The 22,085-nt window shown below is 41.5% G+C and overlaps 1 protein-coding gene across 8 annotated transcripts in view; it reads right to left on the reverse strand.

The window, feature by feature from the left end:
- DNAJC6 (DnaJ heat shock protein family (Hsp40) member C6) overlaps positions 1-22,085 on the reverse strand; it is a 175,558-nt gene that overhangs the window by 54,739 nt on the left and 98,734 nt on the right. For 6 of the 8 annotated variants that reach the window (XM_055585565.1, XM_055585568.1, XM_055585572.1 and 3 more), the window contains 3 exons: positions 4,747-4,897; positions 3,472-3,521; positions 3,216-3,364 (listed from right to left, as the gene is read on the reverse strand). In XM_055585565.1, the coding sequence (XP_055441540.1) occupies positions 3,216-3,364; positions 3,472-3,521; positions 4,747-4,897 (350 nt within the window). Of the gene's footprint in view, positions 1-3,215; positions 3,365-3,471; positions 3,522-4,746; positions 4,898-8,361; positions 8,742-22,085 lie in introns of those variants that run through there. The other 2 variants (XM_055585569.1, XM_055585566.1) reach the window with 2 other exon arrangements.

Below are 22,085 nucleotides of genomic sequence, written 5' to 3' on the forward strand. Positions count from 1 at the left end.
TCAAAAAAGCAAGAGAGTTCCAGAAAAACATCTACTTCTGCTTTACTGACTACGCCAAAGCCTTTGACTGTGTAGACAGGATAAAGCACAAGCTGGAATCAAGATGGCCAGGGGAAATATCAATAACCTCAGATACGCAGATGACACCACCTTTATGGCAGAAAGTGAAGAGGAACTGAGGAGCCTCTTGATGAAAGTGAAAGAGGAGAGTGAAAGAGCTGGCTTAAAACTCAACATTCAAAAGACAAAGATCATGGCATCTGGTCCCATTACTTCATGGCAAATAGATGAGGAAACAGTGGAAACAGTGAGAGACTTTATTTTTGGGGGCTCTAAAATCATGCAGATGGTGACTGCAGCCATGAAATTAAAAGACGCTTGCTCCTTGGAAGAAAAGCTATGACAAACTTAGACAGCATATTAAAAAGCAGAGACATTACCTTGCCAACAAAGGTCCATCTAGTCAAAGCTATGGTTTTTCCAGTAGTCAAGTATGGATGTGAGAGTTGGACTATAAAGAAAGCTGAGCGCCAAAGAATTGATGCTCTTGAACTGTGGTGTTGGAAAAGACTCTTGAGAGTCCCTTGGTCTGCAAGGAGATCCAACCAGTCCATCCTAAAGGAAATCAGTCCTAAATATTCATTGGAAGGACTGATCTTGAAGCTGAAACTCCAATACTTTGGCCACCTGATGTGAAGAACTGACTCATTGGAAAAGACCCTGATGCTGGAAAAGATTGAAGGCAAGGGGGAGAAGGGGATGAGATGGTTGGGTGGCATCACTGACTCGATGGACATGAGTTTGAGCAAGCTCCGGGAGTTGGTGATGGACAGGGAGGCCTGGCGTGCTGCAGTCCATGGGGTTGCAAAGAGTAGAACATGACTGAGTGACTGAACTGAACTGCTTTTTAAGGGCAGTGAGAACAGCCTATGGCAGGTGTTCCATGTTCAGTTTCTTGTTCCTTTGGTAAGACTGCTAAGTCTGGTCACAAAATATGTGCTTCTACTAATTGATGCCTTTCTTTAAATATCTTTATAGACATTGCTTTTATAAATCATATATGTATATATGCATAATCATATATGCATATATTAATATGCATGAATACTTCTATAATGATATTATATCTTTATTTACTTCTAGAGGGAAAATTTTTCAGATGATCACAAATATTTCAAGATGAAATAAAATTTCTATGGAATATTATGCAGGATGTTTCATGGTCCTTCAATTATGAAAATAATGGCATTTTGTGTATAACTGAGTCACTTTGCTATAAAGCAGAGACTGGCACAACACTGAAAATCAACTATACTTCAATAAAAACAAAGAAGAAAGAAAATGATGGCACTGAGTTTTTAAACCAAAAAGATCAATTCGAAAGATTTGTTGAATTATAAATAAAATATCTACCCACATTTTTGTGGATGCTAATTTACTTGCTCTCAATAAGGTAATAGATGGAATAAGAGTTGGAAGGGCAGTTAATCATAGTGAAATTTTAAAGAGCTGCATTTAAAATCTGTTATAGAATGGGAATTTAGAGCAAACCACTTGAAAACAGTTTTATCAGTGCTTCTCAGAGAGTGGTCCCCAGGGCAACAGCAGAAGGAGTATCCAGGAAGTTGTGAGCATAGCAGCTTCTCATCACACCCCTCTGCCGAAGCAGAAGGGCCAGGTCTGGGTGTTTAAAAGCCCTCTAGGAGATTCTGATGTACATTAAATCTTGAGAACCACTGGGTGACCTCTTGCCTTATTTGGAAACACCCTGAGAAAAGAGAATCCTTCACAAAATTCTCCCTTATTTTATTGAACATTAGGCTAGGAAGTGGTCTAAGAGAGCATACAGAATAATTTCTACATTTTACAGATCAGGAAACTGAGGCCCAGAGATTATTAATGGCAACTAAAGTTTGGAGCAAAATGCTTTCTGGCATCAAAACTGAGATCCTTGATGCAGAGTAAACATAGCCAGGTATTATTTTGCATATTTGAAATCAAGTTTCACTTTTACAGGACTTCCCTGGTGGCTCAGACAGTAAAGAATCCATCTGCAATGCAGGAGACATGGGTTCGATCCTTGGATTGGGAAGATCCCCTGGAGAAGGAAATGGCAACCCACTCCAGTATTCTTGCTTGGAGAATTCCATGGACAGAGGAGCCTGGTGAGCTATAGTCCATGGTGTCACAAAGAGTCGGAGAAGACCGAGTGACTAACACTTCACTTTTACAGGGTCCAATGTGTAAAAAACCCTTTCTATTTATTCAGAAATCCAGATGCAGCTGCAGAACCAATCATAGCTAAAGGCTAAGTTGAGATATTTGAAAGTGTTCTTGAGAGAGAAAAAGCCTTATTATTTTAGTGAGTAAATTGAATTCAGTGGCCAGAAATATTAGACTTGGCATTAGATTCAAACCAAAGCCAGCTCGCATCACTCCTTAACCAGCCTGAAACTAGAACTCTTTCTGTGCCCAGTCCCAAAAGCTCCTTGAGAGGATAAATCCGTTTTCTAGGTCATACTCTCAGCCCAGAGTAATGGCTAAGTTACCTCACTTCTCTGTACCTCAGTTTCTCCATCTACTTCAGAGGACTGTTGAGGGAATTAATAATGTACTGCATGTAAAGTTCCCGGCACACTGGAAATGCTCTAGAAATGTGCTGCCGGTGTCAGCACTATAAATATGAGCAATCGCATCACCAAACCCACAGTGTGGACTTTTACGTGCTATACCTCACTTATGAAAAACGTACCTCTACCAAAAGTCAGAAAGCTATTTCCATTAAAACTGGTGCGTCTCTACTGGTCCCACCACACTGCTTCAACGTGATGCCAAAGCAGCAGTAAGGAAGGGTGAAAGGCGTCATTAGTGCTCCAGTATAAGGGTCTCCAACTGCCCTACGGAGCAGTCCAATCTTCACTGAGCCACGCAGCAACGTGCCCTAACAACTGAGCAACCAGTCACAGCTGATTTGAGGCGCCCAATTAGCTGGTACCTCACTGACACAGAAACTTTCCTGCAAACATCCTCACCCAAGGAAAAGCTTCAGAATATCTTATAGTAGCCTAATAAGAATTTTACAGATAGAGAAGTATAGACAGTACATAGTTTTTCAGCCCCATGTGCCTAGGGGCACAGGCTTTGAGAATAGCTCTTAAAGGGTAAAATACCCTGTTAATGTCTTTAACCTTGTGATTAGGTCTAAAATTCCTTACCCTGCTGTGAAACTTGGCAGTTCGATAAGACTTGGGCGACAGATTGTATACCGTGTAGTGGTCAAGATGTCTGGAATCCAAAAAGCTTCGAATATCATCAACCTGATTCCTGAATCCTATGTCAACACTGTCCAGAGGAAAGGACATCACTGGGAAGGTTAACACAGAAAGAAAATAGGTTAAACAGGTCTGCTGTCACAACGGGCAGCAGTTGAGAGCTGAGCCACTGAGCTGTTAATACACGTGAGGAACTTACCAATAATTCTGGAGGTAACGTAAGTGAAGTCTAAATCTCCCTTCGTGTAGCTAAAAGCAAGACAGGAAAGGGCATTCATTAAAATGATCCAAATATCCCAAGATCTCTCTCTCTCTCTCTCAGCCACCTGCGCATCACATCCCTGGACATTTCCATCCAGTAGCCATATTTTGATTTCCCTCAAGGCCGTCTTCTCTCTACCAAGGAAGCATTGTTGACAGAAGACAACCCACACGCTCAGGAGCACACATCTACCCCTCCAAACGGGGCACCCCAAAATCCTTTGTAGATGCCACTTCATGAACAGAATCCATCTCAGAGGAGAAAACACTGCTAATTTATTAACGCTGATTGTCTCAGCCTCTTCACCTACAGGAAAACAGTTCCCCTAAGTGTCAGCAGCAAGCAGGTAGAAGAGGAAGTGATGGAGGAAAAACAGAGGACCCTTTGTTGAGGCCTATAAGGTGCTAGTTGGAGACTGAAGGTAAAGGATAAATTTATATTTGAACAAAAATTAAAATGCTGATTAATATACTGGACTACACACATGGATTTCTGCTTTAAACCCACATTTTGTAACTAAATGGCAACCCACTCCAGTATTCTTCACTGGAAAATCCCATGGACAGAGGAGCCTGGAGGGCTTTAGTCCACAGGGTCACAAAGAATCAGACACAACTGAAGCGACTTAGCCTAGCACAGCACACTGTAACTTAAAAGGACCCTAGAACTTTCTAATTCTTAATGTTCAAAAAAATATATGGCCCGCTTGTAAAAGTTTCATACAGGAGAAGGGTAGGAAACTTCTCCCAGTAAATAAATGTTAAAGGGCTATTAAAATATAAAAACAAAGTGCTGTTTTGAATACAATCCATAAGTACTGCTTACTTGGATTGCATGTGCATTATTATCTCACTTAATTCTTGAACCACTAAAGACATAAACCTTCGCAGAGTATAAAAGTAGAGCTCCAAGAGATTAGTTAATGTGCCTTAGGTTAACAAGGGCAGGTACTGCGTTAGAATCCAGGATGATGGATTTGAAAGCCAGGGATGGCAACCACTATCCTCTAATGTACCAGTGAGCCAAGTCCTCCTAGCCTGTGCTTTTAGCTTCTCAAAGACTCAATCTGATGACTTCAACGGCATTCCTCAATCAGACCCCATGCGACTGCATCACAAAATTGATCATCTTTGAGGCAGATAAGCAGTTGGCAGGTAACCAGATCCTCTGGGGGCACAAAGTCCATTAACGTAAAGGGAAGAACGCACATACCTGGTAACAGATTGTATAACTCTGGAAGACGTGTCTTTGAGAGTGTCTTTCAAGTTGTCCTTTAGGTTGCTAAAGAGCCTCCCTGCCCCTCCTTTCACCATGTCAAAAAGACCTCCGCCATAGCTGGGCTCCATGTCTGGAGATGAGGCACCTGCCAATGGAAATCAGAAAAAGAAGTAATAGCAGAAAAAGAGGTAATGGGTTTCCCAGGTGGCTCGTCAGTAAAAAAAAAAAAAAAAAAAAAAATCTGCGTGCCAATGTAAGAAATGCAGAAGAACGCGGGTTCAACCTCTGGGTCTGGAAGATACCCTGGAGAAGGAAATGGCAACCCACTCCAGTATTCTTGCCTGGAGAATCCCATGGACAGAGGAGCCTGGTAGGCTACAGTCCATGGGGTCACAAAGAGTTGGACACGACTTAGCAACTAAGCATGATGAATATGTGGCATGGATGAGGAATATCCCCTTATTATTAGAAGCTACCCACCAGTCCATTCTGAAGGAGATCAGCCCTGAGATTTCTTTGGAAGGAATGATGCTAAAGCTGAAACTCCAGTACTTTGGCCACCTCATGCGAAGAGTTGACTCATTGGAAAAGACTCTGATGCTGGGAGGGATTGGGGGCAGGAGGAGAAGGGGATGACAGAGGATGAGATGGCTGGATGGCATCACTGACTCGATGGACGTGAGTCTCAGTGAACTCCGGGAGTTGGTGATGGACAGGGAGGCCTGGTGTGCTGCGATTCATGGGTTGCAAGGAGTTGGACACGACTGAGAGACTGAACTGAACTGAACTGAACTGAACCCTGTTCCCATTTGGGGACTGTTTCTTACCATAGCATAACAGCTTATCAAGATTGATACATGAAGGAAGTAGGAATCTGTGCTGCAAAGTCACTTCAGTTGTGTCCGACTCTGTGCGACCCCATAGACCCCATAGGAATAGCAAGGCTGGGCCAGAACCCAGGTGAGAGGGACTCAGACTCATACCTGCTGGTCTGTACAACCTGCCTGGCTGTTGTTTATATTAGCTTCCTCTGCACAGATTCCTCGGAGAAGGCAATGGCACCCCACTCCAGTACTTTTGCCTGGAAAATCCCATGGCAGCCCACCAGGCTTCCCTGTCCCTGGGATTCTCCAGGCAAGAACACTGGAGTGGGTTGCCATTTCCTTCTCCAATGCATGAAAGTGAAAAGTGAAAGTGAAGTTGCTCAGTCGTGTCCGACTCTTCGCAACCCCATGGTCTGCAGCCTACCAGGCTCCTCCGTCCATGGGATTTTCCAGGCAAAAGTACTGGAGTGGGGTGCCACTGCCTTCTCCGAGGAATCTGTGCAGAGGAAGCTAATATAAACAACAGCCAGGCAGGTTGTACAGACCAGCAGGTATGAGTCTGAGTCCCTCTCACCTGGGTTCTGGCCCAGCCTTGCTATTCCTAACTGTAAGAACTTGGGAAGCCTTTCTAAGCCTCTTTCTTGGTGTCTATAAAATTGGGATAAAAATAATGCCTACTTCATCAGAAAACATTAAATAAGTGTATTTTAAGCTATTAGCATGCTGCTGCTGCTAAGTCGCTTCAGTCATGTCCGACTCTGTGCGACCCCATAGACAGCAGCCCACCAGGCTCCCCTGTCCCTGGGATTATCCAGGCAAGAACACTGGAGTGGGTTGCCATTTCCTTCTCCAATGCATGAAAGTGAAAAGTGAAAGTGAAGTCGCTCAGTCGTGTCCGACTCTTCGCAACCCCATGGTCTGCAGCCTACCAGGCTCCTCCATCCATGGGATTTTCCAGGCAAGAATAGTACCTACTATATTAAGGAGTCAACAGATTTGCAGCTATACTATTTCTATGCTGCACCCTGAAATTCCTATGTTGATATTTTTTCATCTTTGTTCACTTTTCAACTCGATGATGACAAAGGGCAAGAATGGCATCTCTTCTTTTCTTTAAAAAAAAAAAAATGCAGTATTTGTTGTATACTTCAAAATATGTTAAGAGGATAGATCTCTGGATCTCAGGTACAGTAGAACACGGGACCTTATTTAGCTTACAGGAGCAAACCTCTGTAACTCTGAATCTGTTGTTGACTGAGTTTCCCTTCATACCTCCCTCAGGACAGGGGAATGGATGCACATCTATGTTCCAACCTGATCAGTTATTTTAAATGACAGGTAGATGCATGCGTGTGGACAATGGCTAAATGTGTCTGTGCGAAGTCTGGAGAGAAAATTTTAAAACAAACAAACAAAAAAAGACGGATCTCATGTTAAGTGTTCTTACAAAACAAAAAGCAAGCCACACAAAAGAACACAGGAAAATTTTTGGAGGTTGTGGTAATAGTATCATGACTATATGCATATATCTAAACTCATCAAGATGTATACATTAAATATGGTGATGCTGTATATATCAATGATACCTCAATAAAGCTTAAAAATTAACTACCAGAAAAAGGAAAGTTGGAGGAGGAATTTATAAATGAAAATGTCTTAAAAGACCAATCAACCAAGTACAATGCATGGAACTTAATCCGAACAAACCATAAAAAGTTAATGACAATTCTCTAGTGGTCCAGTGATTGGGACTCTTGAGCTTCCACTGAAGCAGACACGGGTTGGAGCCCTCATCAGAGCCAAAAAAATTACATAAATAAATAAAAAGTTAATGACATTTATGGGCAATAAGGATTTGAACAATTAACTGGGTATTCAACATTAAGGATTTATTGTTAATTTTTAGGTATAATAATGATATTGTCATTATATTACATGTAGTCCTTATCTTCTAGAATACTGAAATATTTATAAATTTTAAATTGCAGTGTTTTATATTTTAAAAAACAAATAGAGAATAATAAAATATTCATGTAATAAAACCCTGAATTGTTAACATATACAGCACTATTTGCTAGGTATTATTTTAAACATCTTACCTATGCTAACTCATCCCAAAAGCATACTTATGAGGTAGATAATATTATTTTTCCATTTCATACATCAAAAAAACCAAGGCACAGAGGTTAAGTCACTTGTCTAAGTGTATATGGCTCATTGGCTAATAAGTCTTGGGCAGAGTTTGGGATTTAAGCCCTATGCAACCTGGACAAAATTATCCCTCTTTCTTCTCCTAATACTATCTTGAATTTAATATTTATCATTCCAAATAATTTCTTTAAACTTTTCTTACATATGTAGGTATCCACAGGTAATACATTAATATTATTTTTCATGTTTTCAAACTGCATTCTCCTTAACACTTAGTATGGTCAGACTTTAACATTTTTACCAGCCTGGTGAATGAGACAACATCTCCTTTTGGTCTTATTTGTGGTTTCCCTAATTATCAGAAAAGGAGGTATCTTTTGTTGTGTTTACTGGCCAGGTAGTTGTTCTTTAAACCATACTTCACTATATCTACTAAACTCCTCCGAGCTGTAGGAGTTCAAACACATACCTATAAATACATGCTGACTGTAATGTGCTTATCTCTTGATCACAAGAGCTTTTGATGGCCAAGTCACCATTAGCCATCTATTTGAAAACAAGGCTCTATTAGAAATTGCAAAGAACAATCAATGAACAGACACACGAATAAACACTTGTAAAGTCTACCACTTACCGAGTTCTCTCAAGCACTAGACTCCACTTGGACTTTTATGTTAGTACAGTTTCATGTTGTGGGAGATGAGGAGGGTGTTTATTATCCCCATTTTAAAGGCAAAGAAACAGAAGCTCAAACAGGGGTAGCAACTTGCCTAAGACCTCAGCTAATGAGCAACAGAGTCAAGGATTCAAGCTCAAGTCTGTAGCATTCCAAAGTCTATGCCACTCCTACCATTGCACACTCCTCCACAGCTCCATTCCAGTCCACAGTTTCAACAGCTGTATTCAGGAAGATCCTCAGCTGCCTCACACACAGCCATCCCTCTCCAACTCTTTGCCCCTCTCCACCTCCCACAGGTCTGCCTTTCATCTGGCTGCTCTCAGCAGCAGCTGTCCTCCCAACAAGCCCTCTCACAAATCACTGCATCTGTCAGACCAACCAAACCAATCTCATTACTCCGGCAGCTGAGCCTCTGTCGCCCCCACTGCTTCACAGACCTATATAATTGCCAGGAGCCAGCCCAATGAGCAGCTCCTCCTAGGCAAGGGCTAGGGCCACAGATCTAAGAATGTTCTCTTGTGTTCTGCTTCCGTAAGAAAAAGGGCATATTATTTCCCTTTAAACACACTCACACATAAAAGGCTGTATCGTGTTTTCATTTTAAATACAGCAAAGATAGGGCAACATATGCTTATAAATCCTCATTTCCACCCCAAGTTCCCATTCCAGCCTGAACACCATTCTCATATATGATTGTTCTAAGAGATGACACCAAATTGATTATTCAGACCTCTCTCTGACTCTCGATTTCATGCTGGAATAGAACTCCAAGACACCAACCTATTAAAAGATATAAATATCCTTGATTATCTAAAAATCAGGCTCTTATCATCACTCAGGCTGCATGCTCTGCTCATTAGAGCCTTGGAACCCTGCAGAAACCAGAGCCATTTGGCAGAGCTACAACGTCTGCAACCTCTATATACCCAAGTTATATGTCAAACTAACCCGGACGCAAAAAAGAAAAGAAAGACACCATCTGACATTACAGGGCTTTGAGGAGGGTATTTTGGCTTTCCCTAATGAGCTATATGAGTGTCAGAAGCACAGAATCTAAAAAGGATTTTGGAGACTCAGCTTGTTAAGAGGAAAAGCAGAAAGTCTTTGAAAAGTGACATAACAAAGAGAGAAACAGTGACACGCAGGAGAAAGACAGTGACTAATAGATCAGGGGTCGACAAACCACAGCCCACGGGCCAAACCCAGTCTGCTGTCTATTTTTACACAGTCCGTGAAATAAGAATGGCTTTTACCACTTTTAAATGATTGGAAAAAAAGTCAAAAGAAGAATAATGTTAAACACACTTAAAAACTACATGAAGGTCAAATTTCAACGTTTATAAGTATAGTCTTAGTAGAAAACAGCTATACTCATTCATTTACACACTGTCTATGGCTTCTCTCATGCTATGACGGCCAAGATGAAGAGTTGTGATGGAGACCTTATGGCTCATAAAATCTAAAGTACTTACTATCTGGTCCTTTATATAAAAAGTTTTTTAATCCTTGCACTAAATGGTTGAAAGATTCTGCACTGGAATCCAGATCTTGCCACTTCTAACACTTTTCTAAATTTTTCATGTGAAGAACACACACCCTGGGCTTAGAAAGAGTCTTTGGAGATTTGAAGGTCTAAGAGGGTAGGAGAGGGGAGGTCAGAGTTGAGACAGCATGAGAATGCCACCCAAGGAGAAAGAGTCCAGGTCTGTGCTGCTAAGGCTCCAGGTAGAATCCTGTTTTGTGAAGTCTTTTCATTTTAAAACCTAATCCCACCCAAGATAAGCACAAGAGAACTGCACTTTGCCCCCTGTGTCATTTATAAGGATGTGATAAACAAGTTTTTCTTGGGATTCCTAATGTTTAGGAAACTAGAAACAGCATCCTATCTCTCCCAAGTCATGAGAACTCACCATGGCTATGACTTGACCTGTTCTTACTCACAAAGTGACATCAAATTTCTCTCTCCTAGGAGAGATTCTCTTCCCATGGGTCTATTAGTCAGCTGTTTGCTCATTTACTTATACTAAGTATCAGTCCAAAAAAGATTTGAGATGATCTGATAGTTATTTAGAATTTAAAAAATCAATGTATTTTTCAGTTCAGTTCAGTCACTCAGTCATGTCCAACTCTTTGCAACCCCATGAACTGCAGCACACCAGGCCTCCTTGTCCATTACCAACTCCTGGAGTTTTCCCAAACTCATGTCCATTGAGTCGGTGATGCCATCCAACCATCTCATCCTCTGTCATCCCCTTCTCCTCCTGCCCTCAATCTTTCCCAGCATCAGGGTCTTTTCAAATGAGTCAACTCTTCACATCAGGTGGCCAAAGTATTGGAGTTTCAGCTTCAACATCAGTCCTTCCAATGAACACCCAGGACTGATCTCCTTTAGGATGGACTGGCTGGATCTCCTTGCAGTCCAAGACTCTCAACAGTCTTCTCCAACACCACAGTTCAAAAGCATCAATTCTGCACTCAGCTTTCTTTATAGTCCAACTCTCACATCCATACATGACTACTAAGAAGACCAGAAAAATGTTAAGGCTGGTCTTAACTGTCTTAATGTAACTAGAAATAAAAGAAAAGTAAGTGTGGGTATTTTTCATAAACATCCAATTGATTAGTTAGCTGTGGACAAAACACCCTGAGAAACACTGTGAAATAAGAAGGCAGATGTTGACAGATGCCTTATCTTGGAAAGTCCACAGTGCATGCTGGGCATTCCCCATATATGCTTTCATTGCTAATGCAATATATATATATATGCTTATGACACTCTAGGCTGCATATAATTTCACTTGGTAACCCCTAAGAAAGGATGTTCCTCCATAAAATACTGTCACCAAAAGAAAAAGAAGGTATGCAAATATTTATGCATAAAGATGTTCCCTGAGACTTCAGTGGTTAAAAATATGCCTTCCCACGCAGGGAACGTTGATTCGATCCCTGGTGAGGGAACTAAGATCCCACAAGCCATGGGCAACTAAGCCCACCTGCTGCGAGACAGCCTGAGTGCTGCAACTAGAGAAGCCTGCAAGCTGCAGGCTGCAATGAAGACCCAGTGCAGCAAAAAAAAAAAAAAAAAAAAAAAGATGTTCACTGAGGTACTGCTTACAATGGCAAGAGACAATAAAGGATGTATTGTCCCACGGTAAGAGATTGATTGAGTATCTCTAAGAATGCAACTAGCTCCTAGTTATGAAATTAGCTATTAACATTACTTTGTAGAAGAGTACAGATGCTCACGACAAAAGGCTAAGTGAGAGATAAAGAGGATACAAAAACGCACAGTACAATCTAATTTTTGCAAAAGAAAAATATCCGAGTTTAGAGAAAGAATTCAGATGATTTAATAAACATAAATAGTAAACATAAAATAAAAATTCAAACTTTCTTAATTGCTGGCACCAATCTTAACTCTTTATGCAGTGTGTGTGCTCAGTCATGTCTGACTCTTTGTGACTCCATGGACTGTAGTCTGCCAGGCTCTTCTGTCCATGGGATTTCCCAGGCATGAATACTGGAGTGGGTTGCCATTTCCTACTCCAGGGGATTTTCCTGACCCAGGGATTGAACCCAAGTCTCCTGTGTCTCCTGCATTAGCAGATAGATTCTTTACCATTGTGCCACCTGGGAAGCTCAAATTCTTTATACTGTGCTGTGCTTAGTTGCTCAGTTGTGTCTGACTCTTTGCAACCCCATGAACAGTAGCCTGCCAGGCTCCTCTGTCCATGGGGATTCTCCAGGCAAGAATACTGGATTGGGTAGCCTATCCCTTCTCCAGGGAATCTTCCTGACTCAGGATTCAAACCAGGGGTCTCCTGCATTGCAGGCAGATTCTTTACCAGCTGCGCTACCAGGGGAGCCCCAAATTCTTTATAGAGAGTATTTAATCTTCACAATTATCCTATGAAGGAGATACCAGACTATCTCAATTTTCCACAGGAGGAAACTGAAGCAAAGATACATCAGTGACTCACCCCAGGTCCCACAGTTAGTAAACCAGGATTTTACTCAGGCAGGCTGCTCCAGAGTCTAGGCTCATAGCTGCAACATTTTCAATTTTATTTTAATATATTTATTTTTTGTCTATGCTTCAAGGCATGTGGGATCTTAGCTCCCCAACCAGGGATGGAACCCAGGCTCCCTGCAATGGAAGCACTGGACCACCAGGAAAATCCAAGCTGCTACATTTTCAAAATAGTTACAGCAATTATATCTAAGTGGGAGAATGATAAGTGATTTTTTGTTGATAGACTATAACTTCTAAGCTTTCTATATTTTATATTCATTAGGTTTATAATTTAAAATATGTTATATAAAATAAAGACAACAGCCAAGTGATCCAATGTTAAAATTCAGTTTGTCCTTCAATAGATACAGAGACCTCCCTCCTCTGCATGTAATTCATATTAGTTCACAGTCACACAGGAGTTTCTCAGCCCAGCCTATGAGATACAAGCAAATGTTGCCCATAAGCCCTTGAGTATTTGCAGGCAGATTCTTTACCGTATGAGCCACCAAGGAAACCCCTGAGTAGCCCTATATAGATCTTTAACTCCATTCAGGCTGGGAACCTACCACAAACATTTTTCAGTACTTGACTCTATTTCTAAGACCTAAGACCTGCTCCATCATGGTAGTAGCTGTCTCAGCTCTGGTAAGATAATCCAGTACATTAAGAACAAGGAAAAGATGGCAAAGGACTCTTGGCAACAATTAAAGTTCTTGGGACATCAGCCTTCCCCAGTGGGTTCTTTGGGCCTCCACAAAGACATTTCTACACAACATCACCTTTCCCACCTCTGGAAAGTCTTTGTCATTCAGTTCTAGTAATTATGAATTATGCCATAGTGTTCAGGATCAGCCAGTATGAGGGATAACTGATAATCCAAATTCTGACATGTTTATCTTTTCATATTCACATTCTTTTGCACCAACAGGGCATTTTCCTTTGTACTTATTTAAGTGCCATCAAACTACAAATGTCCTTTCCTGGCTTCTACAAAGTTGGGATAGAAATTCCCAAAACTAAAGGGACCTTGAAGAGATGCACCATTAGCCCCTATGCTAGGATATTACTGTTTCTTCTCCTCAATACTTGGCAAAGGGGCAAAGAACCAATGTCATCACCACAGAAGGCTTTATCATCCTTGTTTTGTAGCAGATTCTTCAAATTCTTGGCTTCCATTATTCAAGAAATGGATCACATGGGGATAACAACTAGATATATCATGAAAAATCCTGCTACCTTGGCTTCTAAAATCAAAGACTGCTTAAACCTCATTCCCAATTCATCTCAGTTCAAGGAATCTTAAAGAAAACAGGATGGACTTTGGGCAGAGAGATCTTAGACTGAAGACTTAATTTTTTCACTTAAAATCTGTGTGACTCTACACATGATTTTTCACTCTTTTAAAGCTGCTTCTGCCTTTGCAAATTGGAACAAATTAAGAAAAAAAGCTTGCCTACATGTCTCATGGTGTCCAAAAGATCAAATGTGATCATGTATGTCAAAGTGATTTTTAAGTAATAAGATTTTCTAAAACAATCAGGAATTTTTATTTTAATTCTTATAAATTCAGTTCTCATACAAATGAGTCAGTGGACTGGATTCAGTTCATTTCAGTCATTCAGTCGTGTCCGACTCTTTGCAACCCCATGGACTGCAGCATGCCAGGCTTCCCTGTCCATCACCAACTCCCGGAGTTTACTCAAACTCATATCCTTTGAGTCAGTGATGCCATCCAGCCATCTCATCCTCTGTTGTAACCTTCTCCTCCTGCCTTCAATCTTTCCCAGCATCAGGGTCTTTTCAGATAAGTCAGTTCTTTGCATCAGGTGGCCAAAGTATTGGAGTTTCAGCTTCACCATCAGTTCTTCCAATGAACACCCAGGACTGATTTCCTTTAGGATGGACTGGTTGTATCTCCTTGCAGTCCAAGGGACTCTCAGGAGTCTTCTCCAACACCACCGTTCAAAGGCATAAATTCTGCTGCACTCAGCCTTCTTTATAGTCCAACTCTCACATCCATACATGACTACTGGAAAACCCAAAGCTTTGACTAGACGGACCTTCGTTGGACAAGTAATGTCTCTGCTTTCTAATATGCTGTCTAGGTTAGTTATAACTTTTTTTCCAAGGAACAAGCATCTTTTAATTTCACGGCTGCAGTAACCAGAGGGCTCAGACAAACCTTTTGCACACCAGGACCCAGAGACCCCACAGACTGAGACAGAACTGTGTTTGAGTGTCTCCTGCGGAGGTATGGGTCAGCAGTGGACTGCTGCAGGGGCAGGGGCTCAGGGTACGGTAGACCAGGGGATGGCATAAGCCCTCTTGGAGGAGGTCACCATTAACCCACCATAGAGCCACCAGAACTTACACAGGACTGGGAAACAGACTGGTGGAGGGCACAAACAAAACTTTGTGTGTGCCAGGATCCAGGAGAAAGGAGCAGTGACCCCACAAGAGACTGATCCAGACTTGCCATGAGTGTCCAGGAGTCTCCAGTGGAGGCGTGGGTCGGTGGTGGCCTGCTGCAGGGTTGGGGGCACTGAAAGAAGCAGTGTGTGCATAGGACCTTTTGAAGGAGGTCACCATTATCTTCATTACAGCCACCATAATTTGGCCTCAGGTCAAATAACAGGGAGAGAACACAGCCCCACCCATCAACAGAAAATTGGATTAAAGATTTACTGAGCATGGCCCCGCCCATCAGAACAAGACCCAGTTTCACCCACAGTCAGTTTCTCCCATCAGGAAGTTTCCATAAGCCTCTTATCCTTCTCCATCAGCGGGCAGACAGACTGAAAACCACAATCACAGAAAACTAACCAATCTGATCACACAGACCACAGCCTTGTCTAACTCAATGAAACTATGAGCCATGCCCGTGTGGGGCCACCCAAGATGGATAGGTCATGGTGGAGAGTTCTGACAAAACGTGGTCCACTGGAGAAGGGAATGGCAAACCACTTCAGTATTCTTGCCTTGAGAACCCCATGAACAGTATGAAAAGGCAAAAAGGTAGGATTGGATTAGAGATAACAAATTTCATAGAAAAAAAAGTAAGTGAAAAAACTGACACACCCTATGCCAAACAAAGTTTTAAGAGTCAAAGCCACCACACTCAAAATATGGTGTTTAAGTCAAAACAGGGATAGGAGTCAACTTCTGCTACTAGCTGGATATATAGCCAATTTATCAGGCTCTTGATATCCTTATCTGCAAACTGGAAGCTTTAATAGAATCTCACACAGGATCTCAGTGAGGATTATATAAGTCAAAGTTCTACAAACTCTCAGCACAGTGCCTGGAGTGTTGTGCACACTTATTAAATGATAGCTATAAGGTGGCTCTGGGGAATGAAAAGAATAAAGCCATGAAAATGCTGTCTCCAGCGGAGTTAAGCAGCCTCGGAAATTAAAAAAAAAAAAAAAAAAGCCATGCTGTTCCGTTTCAGGTTTGATGAAGACAGACAGTAGGGACATGTGCGACAAGGACAGAATCTCTTTCTAGAGCTTCTGCTACAGCACATGTTAATTCTTCACATTTGATAGTCCAAAATCATGAGTGTTTAACAGAGGTGAACCTCTTTATAGTTCTGGTGCTTCTTCTTCCCACCCTGAAGTAATCTGGTATGTAATATGGGGAACAATTATATGCTGTTTGCACGACTAATATTCAAGTTCACACAGAATCAAAAATACTGGCTTTTGAAATACTGAAATACTTCTGTACTATTTGGCACATAACATGAGCTACGAAACTATAAGTCACTTGATGACATTGCACAGCAGTGGCCCTAGACATGGACCAGTCTGGCAGCTGCTCGACAGACCAAGGGGGCAGAGGCCTCGGTGTGTGCGGCTTCCACCAGCAGTTCTAAAGGAACTCAGCACTGGCAGGCACAGGCCACAGAGCAGGTGAAGTCAGTGATGCTGGCCTTGAGCATCCAAACCAGGAAGGACCCTCAAAGTGCAGCACAGTCCTGACACGTCAACAGCACACTCAGGCCTTCTGGTACTGAAATAACGTGCCTCTTTGACAGTCAATTTATCAGGGATGTTGCAGAAAGGACCCGATGCCATTCCCTACATCAAGCCAACACTTGTAAATGGGATCATTTAGCTAGTGAAAAAGATACTCCAGAGAATGTCCCAAATCAACACAAAAGATGGATATTTGAATGATAAATAATGTGTGCTATAAATACTATCACATACTAAACAGTTACATGTGCATATGTATATTTACTTGTTTAGAGAATATACTTTATACTATATATTTACATTTTATATTTATATATATTTTATACTTTATATTTTAGAGAATATATTATATATTTATTTATATATTAACTTATCTCATCATGACAGTTATTAAAGATTTTACTATCACTTCTGATACCATCAAACCAGTATATACAATATTTCTGCACCCACTTTCAGGACTTTGATAGGAGGGGCAACCCCAGCTCCTCACGGAGCTAAGAGGCCATAACAGAATCATAGACTCAAGGTCTCAAAGAAGACGGAAATGGATGATTCGTTAAGTCTCTTTCAGTTGTAAAATTCTTGGAGACTATCATCATTGTAAAAAGGTCATCTGTGAAGCACATGCCCTAGACTAGGCACACTGCTAAGCAGTTTCCATACACTACTAGATTAGGCCTTCACAGTAAGCCTGGTGGTCCTTGGGAGTCCCACTGAGGAAACTGAGGCTTTGGTAAAGTTTAGTAACCATGGTGGCAGAACGAAAGTGAATCTAGGTTTAGCTGGATTCAAAGCCTCTGCTTATTTATTTATTTGGCTGCACTGGTCTTTGTGGCAGTATATAGGTTTAAACAAAATTTTAAAATTTATATATATATATTTTGTTGCTGTTATTAGTTAAATTATTCAGGACCTAGTTTCCTGACAAAGGCTTGAATCTGGGCCCTCTGCATTGGAGCCCAGAGTCTTAGCCACTAGACCACTACAGAAGTCCCCAAAGCCTCTGCCCTTACCCTCCTTCCCATTCTGAAGTCTTGCATAAGAACTCTGTCCCTACTCTTGCACCTCACTTTGCACCTCCATCCTAGGATGTGGAGTAGTTTGAACAACACAATATTATTTGTGAATGAGTCTGACCCATGCACCTTAATCCCAGCACTTTGGGTCTTCGGTAACAGGAAAAATGTTCCACACTTCCTCATACCTTCCTAAAATCTTTAGCATGATACCTGGCACAGAGTAAACACTCGATAAAAGGACATGAAACTGGGCTGCTGCAGAATGCAAGAATCAGAGAGAAGATGGTAGAGGTGGCAAGAAAGACCAAACAGATCAACTTTGGGAAAGACTTTGTCTTGGCATTATTGTAGGCCGCAAATATAACCAGATGCTTTCACTGTCTCCTCGTATTTCTCTGAATTTCTGATTGTAGCACTGTATCATCCAGCACCCACTCAGCATGCTTGCCTGAAAGATGAAGATTTCATGAAACTTAACAAGAGCTGGTTGTATTTGCTGCATACAGTTTTTATATTCAGACAGATAAGAGAAGCTAATTAAGTAACCATCTCGAGCTCCTCTTTCCTGAAAGGATCCAAGATATTAAAAAAGGATGATAAGAGTGGAAAGAATGAGAAATAGAGTCAAAGTGAAGAACACAGTGAGACTGAAATTGACTCTGCTATAGAAAAAGGCAAGGCACAGTGATCACAAACAGGCTGGTAATGCCAGGAAAACCCCAGTAAAATGGATGTAACATTTTGTTCATTCAGGGACTGATTGTCAGAGTCAGGCTACATTTGTCAATCCAAATTCTACACAGTAATTCTCATAAAAACAATGCATTGATATTGCTTACTTTCAGTCAACAAATATTTTAAGCACTCATGGTATACCAGGGAAACAGATCTGTCTAGGAGATCTTTACTCTCCAAAACTTGGGCCAAATAGAGGTTCCCCTTTATGAAACAATAATGATCAAATCTAATGAGATCAGAACCCTCAGTGGAATTCTGAAGAAACAGAAAATGTTCTGCCCACCACAAGGCCTCTCAACTCCAGGAAGTGAGGGACCATCACATTTTTACCTCTTTAACAAAAGGTCAAGGCTTAAATTGCATTAAATGGACTATGACATTTCCCTTCTAATGACCAGTCTTGTTGCCTGGAACAGAGAAAACAACACTGTCCATGACAGAGTACAGAGAAAGCAAAAGACTGACAGCCTGCTGAAAGAATACTGCCAAGAAAAAAAATCAAGCAAAATCTTCTTTTCATCATGTGGGTTCCATTTAATGTGGAAAGGGGAGGCAATAGAGTTCTCAAAGGGTGACTAAGAACCCAACTTTCCTCCCAAACAACTCCCATGTTGAGTCATTCAGTCATGTCCAACTCTTTGTGACCCTATGGACTGCAGCCCACCAGGCTCCTCTGTCCATGGGATTCTTCAGGCAAGAATACTGAGTGGGTTGTCATTTCCTCCTCCAGGAGATCTTCCCGACCCAGGGATCAAACCCACATCTCCTGCATCTCCAGCACTGCATATGGATTCTTTATCAGCTGAGCCATTTTCCCAGATACACCAAGAATCTTAGGAAAGCGCTATCTGTTATGCAGATGAAGTTCCAAGAGGACTCTCTCAACCCTCCTCCTTCCAATAAGACTGTCCTCTCTTAGCTCCTCATAGATGGAAATTCTAAAACTATCACTGTAAGCAGACTTCTGAGAGAATGCTCCCACCACTGCTCTCCAAAGGGGCAGCGCTATCATGGACAGATCTTATTTGTTGTTTACAAACTCAGAGCAGATGCACACATACTACACACAACACAGATACTGCACATACACCAAAGGAGCCTCACTACATGCAAAGCATCATGTAAGGAACATGCAGTACCCCACACAATAGACTGACCGATATTGTTGCTCTTATTTTTCAGATAAGGCAAGTGGGTCTCAAGGAGGCAGATTAAGTCATGCAAGGAATATATTTCATAGGAAATATATAATGCCTATGTGATGCCAAGACCCATGCTTTCTTCATTTCATCAATCACATCAGTACATTCAACCACAGGGGTGGAAGTTCTGCTTGAACCGTGAGAGGAAGCAGTGCAGATTCATAACATTTCAAAACTCAACAGGATATCAGTGACATATTCTTATGCTTCATACAGATACACCGTGAAGACAAAATTACTCTCCACAAAGCATTAATATGATTAACTTTAAAAAAAACAGCTCTATTGATGCATATAAAATTGACATACAATAAACTATACATATTTAAAATGTAAACATTCAGTAAGTATTCACATATATACATACGGATACACACATAACCATACACACACACACAGTACTAACTCCAGAGCCTGGGTCTCTCTCTTTCAATACCTTCCAACAGAGTCCAGACTGATTGGAGAGAAGATGAGACAACACATGCATCACCACAAATTACCATCCTTGGTCCCACAAAGTCGTCCCCATTGTCATGGCCGTTCTCTGCTAAACCTCTGTGCTGTGCTAAGAACTAGGAGCCTAGACCAATTGCTTGGGACAATTCAAAGAAAAGGCCATGCACAGCCATGTATGTATCTCAGAGCTCAAGGGAGGCATTAACCAACAGATGCACCATTGTTAACTGCTTTTTCTTTTGCTCAGACTTGCCCACTATTACATATATATATTATATAATATAAATGGTGCAGTTCTATGAGGGATGTTAGAGAAAAAAAATAGCCATGACTTTGACTACTTTTCAGTATAAATTGGAAAAAAATGGCAAATCCAAACTATTTCATAGTATGACCCTTTTTATGTGTAACTGTACATAGAACACATAATATATATGCATACATGCCCACAAAAACACAGAACTAAAAAATGCAAAGATATACATTTCTCCAAAAATGTAAACAGTGGTCACCCTTGTTTGTTTTCTTGTTTATTTTATTCTCTGTTTTAACTCCATTTTCTTTGGTTTTAGAGGACCTCAGATATCGAAAAGTAACTTAATCATACTACACTGCACAGGCCCCTCTCTGGTTTTATCCTAGATTTTCTTTTTTTCTCATTTCATCTCCCATCCTGGTGATATAGAGTAAACAGGAGTTCCGAAGAGCTTACTTCCAGCTTGAGGAGAGGGATGCAGGTTGCTGGAAGCAGTAAAGAAGACAGTTTTATGGAAGAAGGAGTATTTGAATTGCAGCTTAGGTAGAAATGGACATTTCAGGCTGAGGGAGGAGAGAAAGCTCAGACCAAGAGAACACCAAGTCAAGGATATACACAAGAAGGGAAAGAATCATACCTGAGTACCAGTTATAACTGTACTGGGGACCATATTCCATACTAAGAACACTGAGAGATGGGTTTTTAATTGCTGTTGCTGCTGTTCAGTCACTAAGTTGTGTCTGACTCTTTGCCACCCAGGGACTGCAGCATGCCAGGCTTCCCTGTCCTTCACTATCTTTCAGAGTTTGCTCAAACTCATGTCCACTGAGTCTGTAATGCCATCCAACCATCTCATCCCCTGTCGTCCCCTTCTCCTCCTGCCCTCAATCTTTCCCAGCATCAGGGTCTTTTCCAATGAGTCAGCTCTTAATGGCCAAAGTACTGGAGCTTCAGCTTCAGCATCAGTCCTTCCAATGAATATTCAGGGTAGACTTCCTTTAGGATTGACTGGTTTGATTTCCTTGCTGTCCATGAGACTTTCAATAAATTTCACACTTTTTAGGTTTCTAGGGTCTTCACTAAATGGAGAGGGAGGAGGGGGATGTTGAGATGGTAAGTCATTTGTCGAAGGGACCAACTATAGTGCATGCTGCACCAGAATATCACGCTGTTTCCTCAGGGAACTGGGAAGAGGGAGAGGGTGTGTTGGGGCTTCCCTGGTAGCTCAGTGGTAAAGAATCTGCCTACAATGCAGGAGACCCAGGTTCAAACCCTGGATTGGGAAGATCCCATGGAGAAGGGTGTGGACACCCACTCCAGCATTCTCTTTATTTTTTTTATTTTTTCCACTCCAACAGTCTTGCCTGGAGAATTCCATGGACAGAGGAGCCTGGTGGGTTACAGTTCATAGGGCCGCACAGAGTCAGATATGAATGAAGCAACTAAGGAGCAGCGGAGGGTGTGTTACAGAAAGGAGGGGGGTGAGCTTGGGAAGGTGAGAGGGCCTCAGAACCCAGAAGGACTGAAGGTCAAGCGAAAGACCAAGAACTTTTGCCTGTTCTCTATATAACTGCCTGTGGGATTTGGTCCTCACACTGACATAACAAATGACAAAAAAGCAGTTATCAGCAGATTTCGAAGAAGCAGATTTCTAATGACTTCTTAGAAAAAAAAATCTGCAGAGCAGATTAATGCTGCCTCAGACCAGTGGAATTCCCCAGGGCTAGCACACACACTTTAGGACACATTTCAAAAGCCAGAATTCCATCTGAGGGCACCTGAAGGAAATTTCAAGGCAGTACCTTCAACATCTAATCATCAGATAAATGTATTAGTAGGAGTCTGTGATGGGCAGCCTCTGGAGTAAGCCGTTCCCAGCATAAAAATGCTCAGTGAGGCTCAGTGAACTCAGAGTGAGGATACATCTAAATGCTAACTCAACAGGGTACATGAAAATGCTTTGAAAGTGAATCCTGGGACAAAAAAAATAAACAGCAAAACAAAACCCCA

Source organism: Bubalus kerabau, chromosome 6, assembly GCF_029407905.1.
Source record: "Bubalus kerabau isolate K-KA32 ecotype Philippines breed swamp buffalo chromosome 6, PCC_UOA_SB_1v2, whole genome shotgun sequence".
Taxonomy (NCBI): domain Eukaryota; kingdom Metazoa; phylum Chordata; class Mammalia; order Artiodactyla; family Bovidae; genus Bubalus; species Bubalus kerabau.